We start from the raw sequence: 21,868 nt of genomic DNA on the forward strand, positions 1-21,868 counted from the left end.
GAATGTACTTGCCTTATACCTGGAAATTTGTACCCTTTGACCAACATCTCCTTATTTCCTCGACCCCCTGGGAAACACCACTTTACTGTTTCTTTGAGTCTGGCTTTTTTAGACTCCACATAAATGATACCATACAGTAATTTTCTTTCTCTGACTTATAGCACTTAGCATAATACCTTTGAGGTTCATCTATATTCTCACAAACTGCAGAATTTCCTTCTTGTTCGTGGTTGAATAATATTCCATTGTGTATATATTGCACAGTTTCTTTATTCATTCATGTGTCTAGGGGCACTAGGGTTGTTTCCGTGTCTTGGCTGTTGCAAATAATGCTGCAGTGAACAGAGGGGTGCAGACATCTCTTCAAGACAGCAACTTCATTTTTTTTCAGATATATACTCAGAAATGGGGTCGCTAGATCATGTGGTAGTTCAACTTTTAATTTTTTGAAGAACCTTCATACTTCATGTTCTTCATAGTGGCTGCACCAATTTACAACTCCAACAACACTGCACAGGGCTCCCTTTTCTCCACATCCTCACCAACACTTGTAATCACTCATGGTTTTGTTTGCGGCCATTCTAATGGGTAAGAGCTTCCCCAGGGGCTCAGCAGTAAAGAATCTGCCTGCAATTCAGGAGATGTGAAAGATGCAGTTTGGATCCCTGAGTGGAGAAGATCTCCTGGAGAAAGAAATGGCAACCCATTCCAGTGTTCTTTCCTAGGAAATCCCACAGACAGAGGAGCCTGGCAGGCTATAGTCTATGGGGTCGCAAACAGACATGACTGAGTGCATACAAACATACCCATTCTAACAGGTGTCAGGTGACATCACATCGTGGTTTTGATTTACTAGATCAATGTCCAGATAATTAGTGAGATTGAGCATCTTTTCATGTACCTCTTGGCCATTTGTATATCTTCTTTAGAAAAATGGCTGTTCAGGTCCTTTTCTCAGTTTTTATTTGGATTTAGTTTTTGGCTATGGAGTTATAGGAGTTCCTTATATATTTTGGATATTAATCCCTTACCAGATTGAAGGTCTACAAGTATTTTCTCCCATTCTGTAGGCTGTCTTTTCATTTTGTTGATTGTTTCTTTTGTTACAGAAGCATTTTAGTTTGATGTAGTCCCATTTGTTGATTTTTGCTTTTTTTGCTTACACTTTTGGTGTCATATCCCAAAATCACTGCCAAGACCAACGTTAAGGAGCTTTTCCCCCTGTGGTTTCTTTCAGGGGTTTTATAGTTTCAGACCTTATGTTTAAGGCCTCAATCTATTTCTAGTTAATTTTTGTGAGCAGTGTAAGATAGGGGTCCAATTTCATTTTTTTGCATGTGAATACTGTTTTCCCAACATCATTTATTGAAGAGACTATTTTCCCAATTGAGTCACCCTAGTTTATTTTTACCCTTAGCACTTAATAACCAACTATTGTACCTCAATCTGTATACTGTTTTTCTCCCTCAACTAGAACAGAGGCTCCATAAGGGTAGGCAAGTACTTTATACAATAGATGCTCAGTACATTTTGGTTGAATTGGATTATGAGTTAGAGACAAAAATGCTGCTCCCAGTTAACTTCTAATGGAGGCAGAGTAACTGGCAGAACTATTTTGGAAAATTATGTAGTCACATCTCTTAACACTGAACATTCGCTTATCTTATGAGCAATGGATTCCACAAGTAGGTATGCATCTGAAAAAAATGTACACATAGATGCACCAGAAGACATGTCCAAGAGATTGCTACTCTGTAAATCAAAACCCAGAAATTATCCAAGTGTTCCTTCACAAAAGAAGTGGTAAGTAAGTTGTGGAATATCCACACAGAAATGAGAATGAACCAACCACAGTCACAGACAACAATGTATCACAAACTTAATACTGAGCAAAAGAAGCCAGACACACACAAAAATACTTTCTTATGATGCCATTGATAAAAGTATAAAAGCAGTCAAAACTAACCTTAGAGTTGTAACTCAGGAGAGCTCTTCCCTGGAAGGGGGACAGTGAGTTGTGGGAGTCACAGGATGGACTTTTCAGAAGCTGGCAATGTTCTCTCTCCTGACTGGGCTGCTGGGTGTATGGTGTGTGAAAGTGTATCAGGTATGACTGGAACCCTCGCTCTCTCTGCACATCTTCCACTCCAATGAAACACACTCCCCACCTGTGCCAGGCTGTTAAGGATCAGGACTCTTCTGCAATTCTCTCTCCACTTACTACTGGACTTGACCTGGAGCCCTGACAATGTTCAAGTCACTGGACTTCAGCCTCCATACACATCCAGTTGGGTATCCCCTAAATGCTCCACCTCAACTGTACAGACCACACCCTTCTACTGTCAGTGTCTGGGTCCTAAACTCAGGTAAAATAGCAGGAGCCACCATCTATGTCAGTAAGAGTTGAAATAAGTTCAAGGGGCATGACCACCAGACAGATTCAGAGACAAAGTCTTATGTGACTTTCTCCCAGGTCCCAAGGCCTCTGGACATCCAGCTTGCCCAGATTTCTCTTGTCCCTTTGTAGACCAGGCCTTTCCCTTTGCAGCGCTATCCTTAATAGGCTTCCCTGACCACCAAGCACCTCTGTTTCTTCTCTTGATCTCAGACTGTGAAGAAGACTGTGGACACCAGAGGACAGAGAGGACATTTTGCTCCCTGCTACATCTAATTGTCCAGCATAGTGCTTAGTACACAGCAGCCTGGACAGTGAGTATCTGCGGTATGAATACATGAACAAACAAACAAACTACTGAATCTGTGCACCAGGCTCCGGTTACTAGAAAAGTAAGGATCTAGGTTCAGGATGAGCACAGAAAAAAACAAAAGATAATATTTTTTTAAAGCACATGCAAAGGTCTTTCTGAGGAGGGAGGAATTTTTAAACCAACTTCATCTTATAAAAAAAAAAAATTATCTAACACCAGGAAAGACAGCATGATTTTATCTTTACCATGGACAGCATTTTCACTCTTTCACTCCTTTTACCTCATTCAAGATGGCTGGTCAAAGGTTACGGACCAGGTACAGAGTCACAGAAAGGCTAGCCAGCTCAGGTGGGAAGCGATGCCTTTGTGAGATGAAAGTACTGGACACCAACCAACCAAGCCCACCACAGCCACAGAGGAATTCAACATTTCCAGTGAGTATGGAAATACCCGGAAACTACCCAATTATCCCTTAACAATGGGGTGACTGAAACACTCCAAATAGCCACTCAAGTCTGTTCAATACACTGAACTATTTTCTTCCGCTTGGCAATAGTTTTGTCAATGTTCAGTGCCATTAATTAGAGGAAATTCAGCCGACACAGAGTGAAGCAAAGTTTCAGAGTTTGCTCAGTGCCCCAAGGGATCACTGCTATGTCTTGCTGATCCTCATAAATTTTCCAAACTTTGACTCGTCTTTGCTTTTATTGTTCTCTGATTTTTCCAAGATGATCTCACCTATCAAGCATGAAGATTTACTACACCAAGAAGAGTTGCAGGTAGTACCACGGTCCAGGCCATAGCCCTCAGACCTTCTCTGTGTTCCCAACTGACAGTACAGCCTGCCCTCTACAGCCATGGATGTAGAACCCTTGGATGGGGTGGGGGGAACTTGTCCTAGGCCATTTTACATAAGGAACTAGAGCATCCTTGGGGTTAGGTATCCACAGGGGTTCTGGAACCAACCCTACGCTGACATCGAAGGACAACAATATCTGCATCTCTGTGCCTAAAGCAAACATTGTTTATTACATCCACCATCTTCAATACCCACTTCTCCATAAACCAAAGCCAATGTCAGAGTCAATGGAGTCAATGTCCTCCAGTTTATCTGTGCACAAAACATTATCAGTCCTGCTAGAGAAGATGCAAAGTCAGACCAGAGTTGGCTGTGATTAGGCCCTTTTGGAGACAGGAAATTTGCTGAGATCATCAGCTCAGACTTTGTTGTGGGAAAGGTCCCACATCAGTTCCACTGAGCTCATGTGCATAAGCAGCCCTGATGCCCTAGGAGTGGTGACGAGTCAAATGTCACCCCACTCTAGGAACACCTCATGACAAGGTTTCTGCTGAGACCCATGCACACACATACATCAGAAACCAAGCCCTTTCTTTCTACTGATGTCAACAATAGCCTTCTTGGCCTCAAGGGGAAATACAGCACTCATAATAATTTACTCTGCATCTTCAAATGCTCACTTTGTCTAAAATCATATTATTCATTAGTGCTAGTGGTATTGGCCATTGGGGGATAAATAATAATTCTCCAAGGTTTTCCTGAAAATACAGTCTGAGAATTACCTGCATCAGGATCACCTGGATTGCTTATTTTAAACGCAGGTTCCTGGGTGCCACTCTTGACCTATTCAAGACTGTTCTGGCTGAGTTCCGCATTCTAAACAAGCCAGTGATTTTTTTTTTTTCAAGATTATAAAGACGTAAGTCTGAGAACCACTGCTCTAACACCTTTCTCTGGGCATCTTTCTTTTTGCCTTGGCCATGAAGCATCATCAGCAACTTGGCCTGGCCCTTCCTAGAACTCAGAGTGATTCCACTTACAAGGTGGAACAGTGAGGGTAGAGCTACAATGGGAAAGTGGAGCCTTTTGCTCTCTGCCTGTTTTCTCCACACTTTATGTCTGCAAAGATTGCCTGGAACACCCGAAGTAAGTTCTGCTTCCCTGCTTCAATCATAGACACCAATGGACTTTGCATAAATTCCTGCTCACCCACCACATAATTATGCTGGGGAATGTTGACAGTGTCTTCTGTAGTGTGACGTGTCACAGATCACACAGGAAGAGTTTGCAAAGTATTACAACAAAATTTTGTATACAACAAAATGTATAACATGTCTTTCCTTCCTTCCTTCCCCATTGCACCAAAGAAAACTTGGCCCTAAATGATCAAGGGAGAGGGTCTCCTGAGGGACATATTTGCACAGAATCCTAAGAATAGCAACTCAATCGAGTTAATTTCGACATCAGTGCTGTCCTTCCAGGAGCATCCCCAGTAATTCACATCACTAGTCTGTGAATACACCTTACTTCTGGCCCCACGATAAATCAATATCCTCACATCTGTCACAAGGACACTGGAAGGCCCCAGACCCAAGGGCGATGACGCCTCATACTGTTCAGCACTCCAACTGCAGGTATGTCTGAACTCTGACACTTGTGGATGGAAATCTTGGTTTCCATCTTTAGCTTCCAAGCTTGGTGCCCAGTTGGTTCTCAGAAAAGGGAAGGAGGGATGGGCAGGAGGTCAAGGAACAGTCCATATAATCCCAGTCTCGTTTTTTAAATAGAAACTTCACAAATCACTCTATCCAAGAAATTCTATCTCACCCTGATTTCTAAAGAGCAGAAAGAACTGGAGGAGTTCTAAACCACAGAGGGAAGGAGAAACTCATGGGCCCCAGACCTCAGAGGAGGAGGGAGTATTTTTTTAAAGGGAGAGGCAGGGCAAGGGCTATTTACACAACAGAAGTGGCTATACTGGGACCTATAATCAGAAAAAATTTAACTTTTAAAAAACCATATAGAACTGAAGACAGCCTCCCAGCCAGCAAGGAATGGAGTAAAGACAGGCTCAAGGAAAATGGAACCAATTTCCCCAAGATTTCTCTAAGACATGAGACAGAAAGCAACATCTACAGCTGTGTGCCAGCAACTCATTTATGCTCCCAGGACACAAGTTAAAAGTGACAGAAATTATATCAGAATCACAGGTAATTATATCAGGCACTGAAAGATCACAAGGATCTACTTTGTGCCAGCAGCTCACTCCATGCTCCCAAAACCCCACAGGAGGTGCGATCACTAGTTTTGCAGATGAGGACACTGATGCTGTAGCCAAGACCCAAGCTCATCCACGACAAGACTGGAAGGTGAGCCCAGGCTCAGAGGGGCCTCTTCACCATGAAGAGCTTTCCACAGGTTTAGGGACCACACCCAGATTGTGGGGGGGTGTTGAGCTTCTCGGTCAAGCTCCCCTGCCTCTCCACAGCATGCCATTGGTTGGTATCCATCATCATGGTCAATTACTAACAGAATGAGAGACACAAGTCCAAGGCCAGCATGGCTTACTGGGGCCAGCCCTCTACAAGAAACATCTGCTTCCTCGTCATGAAAGTGTGCAAAATCCTGGCACGGAAGAGTTTACTCCTTCATTCTTTCATTCACTCAAATTCATTCAAACACTCACTAAGCCGATTTCTGCACTGGGCTCAATGGTAAAGGTCTGGGGACAAAGAGTTCTGTACATCGGGATACTCTAAAAGGGGTTAAAAAGTTGTAAGGTCCTGCTTAGAGATGGGGGTTAGACTGAAAGAAAGAAAGAAAAAAAGATGTTTTTCAATGTGTGTGTGACCTAGAATCTTCACCTACCAAAAAACATGCACCAGTAATTCTACAGGCTTTCCTTTCTCAGAGATTCTTTAAGAGGTGTGCTTAAGTAATAGTTCAAATCAATAAAATGCTAATAGACCACCTATTGCATGCAAGGCATGATAAAACTCAGGCTCTTATTTCAAGAAGAATGAAACTACAGAAGAAGCTAAAACATAAATACATACAAACATAAATTGAGGAATAATGCATATATAAGTATAATAGGAGTTGTTAATACTAATAAAATTAATAGCCTCCACTTAGTATTAAGCCAGACACTTTGCTAACAGCTTCACTAGTATTAGCCAATTTATTCTCCCCATGCCAGCCGAGTGGGGCTGATCAACACAGTGGACCCCTGTGATGTTTGCCCACAAGGCATCCATTTCCCCTTAAGAAACTACCCTTCAACCCTGCTTCAACCATGTAATCAATGGAGTCCCCACCACCCAGATCCCAGGTCCCACCCCAGGGATGGGCCTGGCCCAGTTAACACATATGCCACCAATGTGGCCACAGTGATCAATTGGGGTACAACACAGGTAAACTTGACAAGTCTCAATTCTGGGACTTTTGTGGCAATACTGAGACATAAAACTACAGTACGTTAGAAATGTGTAGTTGCCATGAGTCACTACATGGAACTAATCAGCCTGAGAATACAACCAACACTTGGGAAATAGAGTCCAAAGATGGGTGGGAGGTTGGGGAAGTGGTAAGAAAATGACAGACATACACACCCAAGTCTGGTGGTGCAGCCCGAGCCCATGGATCCAGCCTTATCTAGACCTATAATCTATCGGCAGAATTTTCAGTTACACAAGAAAATTTTCTTTTCCATTTAAGTTAGTGTGGACCAGGTTTCAGTCACTTGCAATTTGGCGCCCTCACCAATACACTGTGATCATCCCACATTTACCAAATGATAAGTCAGGGATTCAGAGAGGACAAACAGCCTGAGACTGAATTCACTGTCTAAGGTTGGGGCAGGGAGACCACCATGGTTGTGTGGACTCAGACCAGAAATCTGAAAGAGTCAGCCTGCCAACTGGCCAGATCCTGTTTTCCCCCTTCATCCACCAGTGCCAAGGTAGAGACACATGAGTCACTCTGCTATGGTCCCTTTTCTGCATTGTGAGTTTATTTCTTGTTTACCTTCACACCGAGGGGGTGATTCTCTGGAATCCTAGCTTTATCCATGGCTCTATTAAACTCTTCCTTCTCAACACTGTTTTCTTTCTGAGTAGCACAAAAATGGTACATCCTACAATTGACAGCATCTTATACTGGAGAAAATATGACCAAAAAATACCTGTAACATTGGGCAAATCATTTAGTCTCTTCTAGAAAATTTCTTTCCTTTGTAATTATCTTACCCGGGGAGATGAGACCATCTATGAGCTTGAGTCTGAGGAATTTCCTAAGGAACATAAACAGTCACCTCCCCAGAGGAAAGGTAAAATGAGTCATCTTGAAGGTGTTCAAGGTTAGATATTGAGCATGTTTAATTTGAAATACACCATCCTGATGCTGGGAAGGATTGAGGGCAGGAGGAGAAGGGGACGACAGAGGATGAGATGGCTGGATGGCATCACCGACTTGATGGACACGAGATTGGGTAAACTCCAGGAGTTGGTGATGGACAGGGAGGCCTGGCATGCTGCAATTCATGGGGTCGCAAAGAGTTGGACACGACTGAGCGACTGAACTGAACTGAACAGTGAGTAAATGAGTAAGAAATGACATTTTAAAATATTTAATTTCTAACATTACTGTGTCTCCCCAAGCATGATAAAATAGTTGAGCTAATGTTTATGTCCCACTCTTCCAGGGAAAGAGTATGGGTCTGATGATCCATTTGAAACCAGTCCTCACTTTTGAAAGTAATCTCATCAGCATACAGGAGAGTACTCATCCTCCTAGCAATCCAATTCCACTGGAGCACAGTTGGGGCAGGGCTGGGAGGACCAGGAGACACAGGGGAACTCAGCCTGGGAGGGTCGATTGGGGCACAAGCTGTACCATCCTTGCCAGGCAAAAAGTAGGTTCTCTCTACAAGGGTAAACTGAAAGTTAGGGCAGAAAATACAATGGCCATAGGCTTATCAATTTCTACACTGTCCCTTTATAATGATTCCTGTGAAATAATTATTTCTATCGGTGGTCATCTAGTATAGGGGATTTAAGATAGTGGGTTCATTAAGGAAAGTCAGGATCACAAACTCATTTAATTCTCCTTGAACCTGTTTAATGAAAATGATTTTCTGCTACTCTCTATTACAAGTCGAGTTTCTGTGGTGACAGATTAATGACTGATCCACTAAGCCACACTACCTCTCTTGTCACCAACCCCACAGACTGAGGCAGCCACTATGCTATCAATAAGCCTCCCTTGCCCTTGCAACTCATTATAGCTGAGACGTTGAGATCAAATGAGCAGATCAGATGCTCAGTGCCACCCTAGTCCTGCTACAGAGACTACCAAATCTCACAGCGTGTGCACGAGAAGGGGAAAGCACGCAGGCTGGTCCTTGTGGTCTCATTAGAATTACAAACTCAGGTCACTCTGGAGTAAGATAAATGCCAGCCAAGGCAACACTTCTGAGTCTTCAGGCCTGCTAAAGGCAATTATCCCAGAGTTAAATGTCAGGGCTAGTTTCATGAGTGCAAAAGAAAGAAAATGTCATGTTTGGTGTAAGCAACAATATTATTTTAATCAAATCAGAAGCTCATTATTAGCAGAGGAGAAGCCCCGATGTGACCTCTACCCTAAGCTGTATCCACCTGGCTTCCCACTCCACTTGGTCTCAACCTAAGGCTCCTCACTGATTTCCCTTAGGCAGAAAGCAGCAAAGACTTTCAGTGTAATACCAGTGGAGACTCACAACCCAAATCCACTCTTCTCTCAATGGGCTACAGTGTAAGAGTCTAGAGTCAGACCGCCTGGGTCCAGTCCAGCTCCTTCACAGTCCAGCTCTGTGGGCAAGAGACTTCACCTCCTAGTAAATAAGAATAATAGTGCTTCTCTCCTAGGATGGTTATGAATATTACATGAGATAATATACGTAAACTACCTTAAACATGGCTAGCACACTAAGTGCAGGATAAATGTTAGATATCATCTATTTCTGCAATGTTTTATTTTAATTGCAATTTTCGTATATTACCTTTACAAGAAAAAAAAAAAACTTTTAAAAAAAGAAAACAGGGACTTCCCTGGTGGTCCAGTGGCTAACACTCTAAGCTCCCAAGGCAGGGAGCTGGGGTTCAATCCCTGGTCGGGGAACTAGATCCCATGTGCCACAATGAAGATCAAAGATCCTGCATGCCACAGCTGATAAGACCTGGTGCAGCCAAATAAATAAATTAATATTTTGTACAAAGAAAACAGAACAAGGAAGAAATACTGACTGCAAAAGTTAAAGGATTTCATCCGGTAGACAAGCGGTTACCTGAAAGAAGAGTTCACATGTATATATCTTACTCATTCTTCTAGCCACTGCCTAGCACATGTTAGACAATCAAATATTTGTTTAAATGAATGGACGGATTACAAACAAATATAGGAATAAACAAAGGGAAAATCTCCTTACAGTAACTGTATGAAAAGCCAAATCAGATTCAGACAAAAATCAGGAAAATGGCTGTGGCACCCTCACCCCTCAACCTGAAACCACTGAGGAGCTAAAAGCACACCAGTTGGAGCAGTTGGAAGTGGGAAATAACTATACAACTTAACACAAACATCTGCCTTCTTCATCTTCTCCTTCTTCATACTGTATTTGTGCAGAAGTCCGGGTCTCCATCTGGCCAAAACATCCCAACTGCTAGTCTTTATCAAACAATGACCCAACTAACAGGCACCCACTACATTTAGGAGCAAACATCTGTATGTTGTTATATTTCTCCTGGCTCCATTGCTCCAGGCAACAAACCATAGAGTAGCTGTGAAAGTTTTGCTTCTAGAAAGAAGGAGGTAGCATTATTTGTGTATCTAGAGCAACAGGACCACTTCCAAGTATTAAGTAGAGGCTGTCTGGTCATCTCGGGCAACATCACAGCACATGCAACAGGCAAGAGAACAGGAGCACACAGCCCGCCACCCATTCCCACTTCAAACATAGCCAATAACTTCCACCAAGGGGTATCATCAACTCTCTAAAAGGGGCTCTTAGTTTCCAATTTTAAAAGTTCAAAAACCACTTCTTAGTATCTCTTCCCTCGAGTGCAAAAAAGAAAACAAGCAAAAAAAAAAAACAAGTCAAGGGAAAGGGCAAAAAGTTTTCTTTCACAAAGTAAAAGGCAAAAAGTGACTTTCTCGCAAACTGACAAGCATCATAACAATAGTCTCAGGGCCTGGTCTTTCAAAGTTATCAGTGGTTTCCACAAAACTGAAACAGCAGGAGAGAAGCTGAACATTGTCAACCTCCAGCAAGGCCAGTGAAACGGTGATGGCTCAGTGAAAATCACCAGGCTGGCTGATCCCTGGAACCCTTAGCTGAGGTTTTGTCAACTGTCCACTGAATTGCTTCTACAGGAAGCAACCTTTTAGTCCCTGGTCCCAGGGGATGGAGATTTTGTGGTTATTCCAAGTAAAACAATCAACTAAAGACACTCAGACTCAGCCTAAAAGAGAATCTAGTTTGAATTTCGTAATACTTTAAAGAGGTTAATGGCATTAAATTATATTAATGGCATTAAATTATGTCTGACCCACGGCTAGCATCAGAAGACTCCATGGAGCATATATTAATGCCATGGTTGATGATTGAAGATATTTTGAATTCTGAAACATTTTGGATGTTTTTAATGGTATGTTGGATTAAATTATCATTTTTAAAGAATATATACTGCTAAAAAATATTAGTTAAACACCTAAAATTGTTCCAGAAACAAAAAAAGCAATGCATTTGAACACAGCTTTTCTCTTTTTGTTAAGCTTAGGATATTTTCAGCAGGAAGTATTCCTAATCATCCTAGGAATTACCTAGAATATTCTTTTAAAATATGGATTTCCAGCACTCATCCCAGAACTATGGAATCAGAATCTCTGAGGAGGAAGGGGTGAGTCTGGGTGCTACAATTTAACAAGCGCCCCAGGTAAGAGCTTCATGATCAGTTAGGCTTGTAAAAACACTGATCCAAGAATTAAAAATGTCACCATTAGCAAGAAAGATGAGAAATGAAGAAAAGCCCAATCTTTTGAAACTTAAATCTGAATGGGAAACAAGAATAGTGCCTTATGCATGATACACCAAGACTAGAAAACCTTGAAAAGACACAAAAGCAGAGTAAACCTGCCCACACCTGAAGACCAACAAGCACAGTTGCTTTCCATCCACCCCAGCTGCCACGAAAACCAGACGGGGTGTGCAGAAGGGGCTGTGTCCTCCAGCTCGAGCAGAGTCAAGCATCTCCCCCTTTCCTCAACTCTATCTAAAACGTAATGAAGAAGGTAAGAAAAAGGCAAGATAATTTCTACCCTGTGTGAGTCTGGGAATGGAAGCTTCCGTGGGGCATCTTTCAGACAGCTTGGCCATGTTTTTCAGCCACAGGCAAAAGTAGTCCGCTCTTTGGAGCGGAACAGAAATGAGATGGAAGATGGCTAACAGAATAGATCAGGAGCAGGAGATCTCCTGGTGCCAAGTGGTGGTGGGCAGGCGGGGGGAAGCAGTAAGGCCTCATATCACTTGTTCACTGAAAGTGTTTGAAAGCCTCTTTCAAGGAAAAGACCACCATCAACTAAAGGGAAGGGGAAGAGGAACAGAGAGGAGAGAGATAAGTAAGACCCCACTCAAGGCCTTAGCGCCTCCGGAATGGGCCCTGGAGAGGTGCTCTTTAAAAAGTACTAGAAGACATCTGGATTAACTGGATTTCTCAGGCCCTCCCTCTGCAACGGCTGGGCATGCCGGGCATGGGGTAAGAGGAATCCAGGGTAGGGGGTGACTCCCACACGTCTCCCACTCAAGGAGTCCTGTGCCAAGACCAGGGGCTCCGTGGTGTGGGTCCCTCCCCAGGGCAGGAATTCCTAGTGTTAAATATCATCCAAGTTTTCCCTAGTTCCCTAGAAGCACACGGTCCCAGCCACCTGGGGCAGCCTCTGAGAGCTGGCAGCACCTCCCACAGCACAGAGGGGATGCCATCTGCTGGAAAGACTGCGTCAGGAGCCTCTGGGCCAGCATTCTCCCGGGCGTACCTGGGGAGCAGCCGCCAGCCTGGGGCAGAAACAGGCAGCAGATTGCCTCTGGGTGCCCAGGAATAACTTTCTCGCCTCCCACGGCTCCCTCAGAGGAGCGATCCTCTGCCATTCAGGCTTCCCTTCAGGGTGGCGGACCAATTCACTAGTGTCTGCTCCCTTTCCCTTCTACTAAGGATGCCCAGGGTCCACACCCCCATGCTCCCTCCCAACAGGAGCACGTATCGAAGCCGTAGCCATGGTTCTCTGAACCTCCTGGACACCTGGCTCCCTACTCAAGGAGCTGGGCTCACTCCAAACCTAAACCTCTGCAGCAGGCATTCTTCTGGACCTACCCCCACTCCGCCCCCTGCCAGAGATGGTCTAAGTCACTGCTGCCCAGGGAGGTTCGCCAGGGGGCTTCATAAAGTCAACCAGCAGCATTAGGAGAACTCGAAAGCTTAAGGAGCCTCTGTCTCCGCAGCTGCTCACTGTTACTATCATGTTGAGTGCAGTCACTTTCCCCCAATCGTACCAATTACACACACCTGGACCACAGGTAACAGGGGCGAAGAGCATCAAGCCTTCGAAGTTGTCTTTAAAGTTCCTCTCAGGCAAGATGAAGCCCATGAGCCCCGAACCCACAAGCTGCCTGCAAAGTCTGCACCAGCGCCTTTGCCACCAAGGAGGCGCAGCTCCCCCCACCCACCACCCACCTCTGGCTCAGAGGCTCTCCCGCCCCCCGCAGGGCCCCCGAGTACTCACGTCTCGAAAGCGGTTCCAGTACTTGTCCCGCTCGTACTGAGAGACTGTGCTCAGCCACTGGTCATTGTCCAGGAAATTGCCGTTGTTGGGGCCCGCGCCTCCGGCGAGCGCGTCCAGGTGCCGGCTCTCGACCTGGAGGAAGCACCACGCCGCGGCAGCCGCCGCGAGCACCGCGATCGCTGGCATCTGCGGGGCAGGGGCACGCGGGGGCGGTGAGGGGAGGCCCGGGGCAGCGAGCTCAGGGCCGCGCGCCCCCGCCGTCGGGGCAGGAGGGACCTCCCCGCGGGGCCAGGGTCAACCCTGGGCACACCTGCGGCGGATCTACAGACCCAGGGGTCTCTCTCATAAATGGAGGGGGGTTGGGTCGGTTTCAAATGAGGAGTCTGCGTCACAAATTAGGGGCCGCTATCAAACTATAGAGGATCCCTATCGTCCGGGCGCCCCACGGACCGCAGCTCTCGGATAGGTGCTTCAGCACCCCTCCCCGAAAACGGAGAGCCCTAGATCCGCAAGCCTGACTCCCAGACACTGCGCCCAGAGCTCGGGGGTAGGGAGGGGGTAAACAGGGCTCCGAGCAGCAGTCCAGGCTCCCACTGAATGGGGGTTATACCTGCGGACGGGGTCGGGGGGGTGTCTCCCCTCGGCCCCCCGCCGCCGCCTCGGGGAAAGAGGGGCGCGCGGAGACAACCCCAGGCAGGCCCTGACCCCGCCAGCCCCCACCCCCGGTGGCCGCGGGGAGGTGTCCCAACTACGCCAAGTTGGGGCGCGGGGTTCTGCGGGGAACGTACCTTGGGGCCCGACCCGGGTCCCCGCGTCCGAGTTGCTCGAGCTCTTGTGGCGCGGTCGCCGAGAAGGCTAATCGGCTGGCTAGCTCCCCAGCGCTCCTGCTACCCGCCGCCGCGCGTCCTGCCGCTTTGTGAGCCCGCAGCGCTCTGGCTCCGCTCGCTCGGGCGCGGCGTCCGCGGGCGGAGGATCCCGAGCGCTCGAGCCGAGGCCTCTGGCGACCCCTGGCGGCCGCGCGTCGCTGTGCGGCCCGCCCGACAGCCCCGCTGCCCCTGGTCCTGCAGCTGGAGATCCTGGTTATCCACATCTCTACGCGAGGCTGAAATAAGCTTTCAGGCCCAGGCTGGCGAGAGACAGCTAGGGAACTGAGGATCAAGGCCAAGAGGAGGGCCAACGTTGAGGCATTCTCAAAAGCAAGGTCGTTGGACCACTTAAGTCAGAATCATCTCAATGGGGGGTGGGGTGGGGGACTTCTTAAAAATGGGGACTCCTGGCTCACGCCCCAGACTCGCTGAATCAGCATGCCTTAGGAGAGCGTCCTGAGGTGAGTGAATTTCTGCACTGCCCACCCCAGGTCATGCACCCACCCACATCTCTGTACATCCATGGCCTGTACTGTGCCAACTACCATCAGTCCCTTAAGACAGTCCTTCTGGCCCCCATTTCTATCATTTGTCACCTATTTCTGCCTTGTGTCACCACATTGACCCTGTGGGCATCCCCTGGTGTTCTTACACAGCAAGGTCCATATCTGTTTCTGTTCCCACCCCTTGGGAACTGGCCCAAGCACCAGCCTCTTGGGTTTTCCTAGAGGGGAGGGAGCAGGAGAGGGAGAACCAGGCCAGGCTCAGGGACAGGACACAGAGGCAGGAGATGCAGTCCCCCTTGGCGTTCCAGATCCTCAGGCAAGTCTGATCAAAAGGGCAGGGCATACTGACCTGCTCCCTCTCTCTTGTACAACCACAACCAGTTCTGCCAATGGCTGAATGCTTTTGGAACAGGTCTGACATAGTCACCCACCTCCCCTCAACACACACTCACATCTCTTCATGTTTGCTTTCCTGATAAAGACCAAACTCACAGCTAGGGCTCCAAACTCTGCACATTTGGCCCTGTGCACCTCTCTGGCTGCCTCTCAAACCACCCCACCTCTTCCCTGACTTCCTGGCTTTGGTATGGGTCTCAGTGGATGTGGGCTCCCTCTAGCACTGGGTGGTAACTTCTACTTGGGCTGCTGACCACACCTACCCCCAACACCAGCCTCGTTGATTTCAGCCCTCAGCTTATTCACCCTGACTGCTTCAGACGGCTTGCTGAACTGAAGGCCAGGATGCTGCATGAGGCCAGGATGCTGGTGACTCTCCCCTGAGAACACAGTGCTTCTTGGCTACAAGATCACTTGAAATCACTCACTCCCAAGTCTGTGTCTCCGCGTGCCTGAAGCAAGCTCTGTGAGAGCAGAGGCCCAGTTTGGCTTGTTTACCAGTGCCCACGGTGCCCAGAGCCAAGCTCTCGACACTGAGCCCCAACATATGTGAGGTGGTCAGCTATTGATTGTGCTGCAAATAATCTGGTTGCATGTAGTTCAATGTGTGGAAGTTGGCTTATGATTTTTTCCTAAAAAAAGTAGCAGATGCTTATCCCAACATTACTCTGTCTGATTTACATTCCTAGAAGTTTTCCTGAAAGGGAGGAAAGGAGTGAAGTCACAACTATTATACTGGGGACTGCGGTTGTCACAGGAATATTTTAGGTATTTTCGTTTCATGTCCTGGTGGTATCAGAGCAGGAGAGAAATTTACATATGATGGAGAGTACATTTCTTACTTTCTCATGGAAACCCAAGAAAGTTCAGCTCCAATTCATTTTTCCTCCCACTCTAATCTACCTTTCATCTTCACTGACTGACATGACTTGTCACATCAGCAATCTCCTCCAAGTGGGCATCCTTGAGTCCTCCCCTACTTGACTCTGAGAGTCCCTTTAGGGTCCCATGGGACTATCCCTTCTGGCTAGATGTACCCACATGTATACACCATATGTTGTCTGGGCTCAGGCCAAAGGTGTCTGCCCTTTCTGGGTGTTGCCATCCTGTCCTGTGCTGAGATGCTCCTGTTGCATTTCCAGCTCAGAACTGTCTGATAACTTCCAGCTGTATATCCAGCTTTATAATCGACAAGTCCTCCGGATGCCCCAGGGGTATGTCAAACTATGATGTCGAATCATAAGTCTAGATTTTCCTCCACAAACCTGTGCTGAGTCCTCCCCATAATAGTAACTATCTCCCCACCCACATGGCTGCTAAAGCCAGAAACCCACAAGGCACCTTCAATCCCTCCATCTCCCTGGTCCCTCACTGCCCATCTGTCAGCAAGCCGATCCCCTCCACTTTCAGACTCCCCTCCCATTCATCCCCATCCTTCCACCTCCACAGGACCACCAGGTCCTCTTGGCTGTCACTCCCTCCTGAAAGACTACAGTGGCATCTTGGCTAGTTTCCTTGATTCTTTCCTTTCCCTTCCAATCCACTATTCACTAAGGGGTCAGTGCCATCTTTTTAAACAGATTATTACTCCTTCTTATAAAACTGCTCAATGGCTCACCATGACACTGCAATGAAAATCTAAACTCCTTCCCGTAATCAATAGCCCGGCACCATCTGGCCCCTTCCCCTCTGCTGTGATTCCCTGAATTCTAGCCACAGCCCTGCTTACGATTTTGCATACACATGAAGCATGTTCTCACCTCTGGTCCTCTGCGCTGGCCACACCCTCTGCCTGAACGGTCCTCTCCCTGCTCTTCAAAGGTCAGCTCCTTCTCGGGAGCCTGCTCAGATGTACCACCTCATCGAAGTCTTCCCTGACAACCCATCTAAAATAGGCCCTCCTCATCCAGCCACATCAGTACTCTCCATCCTTGCATTTGGTTGTTCCCTTAAAAGTATTTTGTCCCTTGATTCTCTGTCTTGTAATTCAAATAGTCAAAAACAATGTCTTTTTCATGCCTGTATCTCCAGGCTTAACTCATAGCCTGATGGGCATTCAATAAATATTTACCCAATAATTGGATGAATGAGTGAAGCAAATTCCATAACCTTTAATTCACCCTAAAGTTTGAAACCTGTCTGGAGACATTTCCTCTGGTCACCCTTAAACCCCTTGCTCTGCGATTCAATCTCTGCTTTTCTGGACAGCCCTGTCCCAGGTTTAATCAGAGGGCATCTGCTCTTGGCCAGGCTCCAGTTTCACAACTGGAATTGTCCCTGTAACCACCCACCAAGGTGGGAAGGGCAGTCAGAGCAGCTGAGGCAGGTGTGGGGGCCCTGAAGCTGGCCTGAGATGAGGAAGGATGTAACCTTGGAGCCAGGGCAAGGAGCTAGAAGCTGGAGACCTGCCATCAGCCCAGCCGGCTTGGCGAGGAGGGATGTCAGATTTATTCAGCCGCGGGAAGCACCCGGGACCAAAATCAATACTGAGCCTTGGGGCTGTATTACTGCTTGTCATTGGCTTACACACAACTATAATAACTCCTTGTTTTAACATAGTTCTTATTTCCAAAGAGCACCACATGTTTTATTTTCAGTTTAATGGATCCTCAAACATGTGCTATTGGTAATCTGAAGCAGACATAACTATCACCATTTTATGCTGGGAACAGGGGCACACAGAAAGGTTAGATGAATTGCTGAAGGTCACAAAGAGAGAGAGAAAGATGGATCTAATAGTGGAAAGTTCTAGGTATAGTGCCCCCCCCACTTCATCATACCTCCATCTGATAAAAGAGGGACCTATAACACACCGTCATCAACCCAGATTTATTTTTAGCTGCACACTCATATACATGCCTGTTACATGGCATCTCCATTCAGCAACTGTCTCACTGGCCAAATGAACTTATTGTGTCCAAAACTGAATGCTTAAGCTGTATCCCCCAGCCAAACCTGCTCCCCTTCCCATGTCCCTGATGGGAAAGCAACCACCACTATGCTAGTGGCGGTCACCAAATGCTTAGTGTCATTCTGACGTCCTTCACAGCCACCACTTTTAATGAATCAGTCAAAAAATAAAAACAAGGAGAAATGGTTCAAAAAAAAAAAATGAATCAGTCAACTGTCAGGTCTACCATTGCAGTTATTTCCAGTTCCACCCACTCTCATCCATTGCTATACTTTCCCGCCACCTCTCACCCCCCACTCCACAGGGCCCCCTTACAAAGATCTCGGCCTCTCAGTCAGCCATGTGTAGTTCGTTCTCCATATAGATGCCAGAGTGATCCCATCTCAGCATAAATGTGGTCACTTCTCTCTCCTCACTGACCTTCCTGTGCTCTCAGGGTGACAACCAGGCACCCCACTATGACGACCTATGCACTCGCTAAGCCTGGGGGCTGCCACCCTCCTTGGTCCCACATGTCCCTGCCCCTCCCCTTCTGATCACTTGCTTCCTACCCCCTCCACCTCAGGGCCTTTCTGTGGAGGGCTCACTACAGCCTGGATGCTCTCCTTCTTTCCTGCCTTCTCCTCACCCTCCCCATGCAGGCTTCAGTTCACAGCTTCCTTCCAAGTGCTCAGGAAAGCCACCCCTGGCCCCAACGACCCCATGGCACTCATCCCAGCTGTGTAATGCCCAGCTCCCACCAGGCACTCAGGGCACAGGACAGGGTGCAGCTGTGCATGTCTTGTCTTATTTGCTGATGAACCTGTAGTGCTTAAAAAAGCCTCTGGTACATGGTAGGTACACAATAAATATTGAGCAAATCAATGGATGCTCACAGCTCAATGCATTTAGTTCCTTAGAAGCAAAGGAGCTCCCAGGTTTACATTGACATCTTAACCCTCAACACTCCATGGATGGAAGGTGGTTATGGTGGAGGAAGACTTGACCTCTCCATTCACAGGTTTAGGGATGAAGCTGGAACCCATCCTGGCCCCATGAAGAGAACAATGAAATAGATACGCTTCCTGGCATCCCTGAAAACAGCTCACCCAGCAGGGCCTGTAGCTTTCACAAACATGTTGATTTCACCTATTGATTATATGTATTCAGCAGAACCAGGCTTACTCCATCTCCCCACATCCCCCATTGCCATCCTCACCCCCAACATGTACCTTCTTGCTTTCTTCTCCTCCCCCCATGCAGAGCCATGGCATACGGGCAGCCTAGCTTGGGAGGAATTGATTTTAAGCAAATGAATACCTCACAAATAAATGAAAATAACTGGCAGAAAAGCCTAAAGGCCAAGTAGAGGGGACAGAGTAGAGGGGATCAAAGAATCACAAGGGTGACAATACCAGTGACATTTGCTGATGTGTACAGGGCACTTACGATGTATCAGATCAGACCGCAGTCCTGTGTGTCATATGTCATCCTCACTGCAACCCCCTAGGAAGTTGGCATTGAGATAAGCCCCATTTCACAGCTGGAGACGCTGAGTCCCAGCGCTGTGCTATCACTCATTCTGGATCCCTCGGTGAGTAAATGGAAGAGCCAGGACTCAAACTGGCCACTCCCTGATGGCAAAGGCCTCCCACAGCCCTCAACCCCACAGCTGACATCTCCTTCACTGCCCCATTTCCCTCACCTCCCACCATAAATTTCACACTAGTGAAAGGGCACCTTTTGATGCAAATGGGCTGTTACCAATTCGTTTATACACAATGTATGCTGTCGTCATGAAGTATAGTGTCTGTTCCCATGGAATGTATGGTCTAGTCAGCAAGATTTAAATGGAAAATCGTACTAATTAATTACAGTTGTGATCGTATATCCTTCAAAAGGCACTGGCAACTGTGACTCATTGAATATAGTAGCAAAAAACTTAATATGACGCAGGGTCACATTAAGTGTAAAAGAGTATTTGGCTGCCAAGGGCCACATGTTTGGTCCTCCCCCAGGAACACTGGATGCTCGCTACCTCTAATAGTGACGGCTGCTTACAAGACACCTGGTAAATGAGATGAGGTGGTATCTTGACCCACCTCTGTGGTCCTCCAGCTAGAGTCTAATGAGGTGGCCAGGGATCATGGGAGAGAGACTCCTGGGGACCAGTGTATCTGTGAAAACCACTGGAGGTGGGAAGCCACCTGGGTTGCTCTGGGGAAGGCAACCTCAGAGTCTTCATTTACTCATTCAGCAATCAGCTATGGAGCAGGCCCTTTGTGCCAAGCTAGATGATGCTGGGAAGACAACAGGGAGGCGGGACTGATGCAGCCCAGCCCTCACGGAGCTCTCTCTAGCAGAGAAGGCCTCAGCACTTCTGGGCAGCACTGGAGGCAAGCGTGCTTGGCCCAGCTGGAAAGCATTTGTCTTTGTTTGATTCCTCTGTGCTCCTGCAGGCTCTCCAAAGTTAAGATATCCTTCTGCCTGGAATGTTCTCCCAATTCTTAGTTTGTGAGACTGTCGGCTGTCAGCTGCATCCCATTTCAGAGAAGTTAACACAGCACTCATCTCAGACCCAAGAAGACAATGTCATGCTTATCATAGGGGTATCAAGAGGATTAAATGCATTTATATTTGTGATGTGCTTAGAAAGTTCCTTCCACATAATAAATGCCATAAATAAGTGCTTGTTTGTTAAAAGTTCCTCACCTCACCCTGTGAACCAAATGCCTCAGTTCTCCCACTTCGTGTTTAAGGACTCTGAGGTCAGGAGAGGTTTTAAATGGCTTGCTCAAGGTGATGAGGGATCTGACCCCAGGCATTCTGGCTCCCAAGTCCACGTCCACACCTCAGTGTGGGGCTGCCTCACTCTTTCCACGTACATGATGCTCTGTTATGGAAAGTATGAAGGTACCTGCCCTCTGTTGACTGAATAACAAGCCCTCAGAGACTTGAAGATAACTGTCTTGGATGCCAGAAAAGCCATCCAAGCTCCTTTTCTTTTTCCTGCTCTCATTTTTATGTTCCTTTCAAGAAGAACATTGCATCCCTGTGTTAGCATGAGCCTCCACACTATACTGCAAAGATTCAGAACTGGCTGGCTGGGGCCTCCTTCCTCTCAGGGTCAGCGCCACATCTCTGCCTTTGGAAGGGCTTCCATTTAGGATGATGTGGGTTCACACATTTGGGAGGTGGAGGCCAGAGAATGCCTGGTCCACAGAGAGCTTAGCTGTGCCTCCACAGAGCAAGGATCCAACAAGGATCCCAAGACTGGCAGCAAAACGGGGTTCCTTGTGGAGGAAGCTCTCCAACTCAGATGGAAACCGGAGAGCAAAACTGGAGCTGGAGCAGGCACACAGCACCAGGTGAGGCTGGAAACACAACAAAGTGAGCCCGACGGGTCCGCCCAGGCCCAGGAGAAGCCCGAGCATTAACAGTCTTATTGAATGCAGCATGATCTAACACAAAAGGATTTCCAAAACCACCCAGCAAACTAACTTGAACCATAACCAAGCCTCCTGTAAATATTTTCTATCACAACTTCTGAAATGGAATACAGATGGGTCACCAGGTCCTATACAATAAATTGAACCAGTTTAAGCCCCCAAGAATGAACAAATCTAAGAAGGCATCATTTAAAGGCAAGACGTCTCAGAGACCTGGACAGCTAGATAAGAAGACTCAAATCATCGCTGTGCTAATGCCAAGAGTACAGAAGCTCTGGGGACCTTGGCTCAAACATCAGCTCAGCCTCTTACCAGGTATAGACTCTCAGACTAGTCAATTAACCCCTCTAGACCCATTTGCTTGCCTGTAAAACGGGGATAATAATGCCGTGCCTTCTTTACAAGGCTGTGGGGAGGATTAAGAGGTATGTAAAACTCTCAGTG

At 46.9% G+C, this 21,868-nt stretch overlaps 1 protein-coding gene across 4 annotated transcripts in view; it reads right to left on the reverse strand.

Moving 5' to 3' along the window:
- Positions 1 to 21,868, reverse strand: part of SPOCK1 (SPARC (osteonectin), cwcv and kazal like domains proteoglycan 1) — a 653,451-nt gene that overhangs the window by 552,557 nt on the left and 79,026 nt on the right. For 3 of the 4 annotated variants that reach the window (XM_081500637.1, XM_081500636.1, XM_081500635.1), the window contains exons 1-2: positions 14,106 to 14,251; positions 13,318 to 13,503 (exon numbers count right to left, since the gene is read on the reverse strand). The exons of the other annotated variant lie outside the window; for it this stretch is intronic. In XM_081500637.1, coding sequence (XP_081356763.1) covers positions 13,318 to 13,503 — 186 coding nt within the window. In that variant the 5' untranslated portion in view covers positions 14,106 to 14,251. Of the gene's footprint in view, positions 1 to 13,317; positions 13,504 to 14,105; positions 14,252 to 21,868 lie in introns of those variants that run through there. 4 annotated transcript variants of the gene reach the window in all.

The sequence above is a fragment of the Giraffa tippelskirchi genome, chromosome 6 (genome assembly GCF_054371585.1).
Source record: "Giraffa tippelskirchi isolate mGirTip1 chromosome 6, T2T-mGirTip1v1.2.pri, whole genome shotgun sequence".
Lineage (NCBI taxonomy): Eukaryota > Metazoa > Chordata > Mammalia > Artiodactyla > Giraffidae > Giraffa > Giraffa tippelskirchi.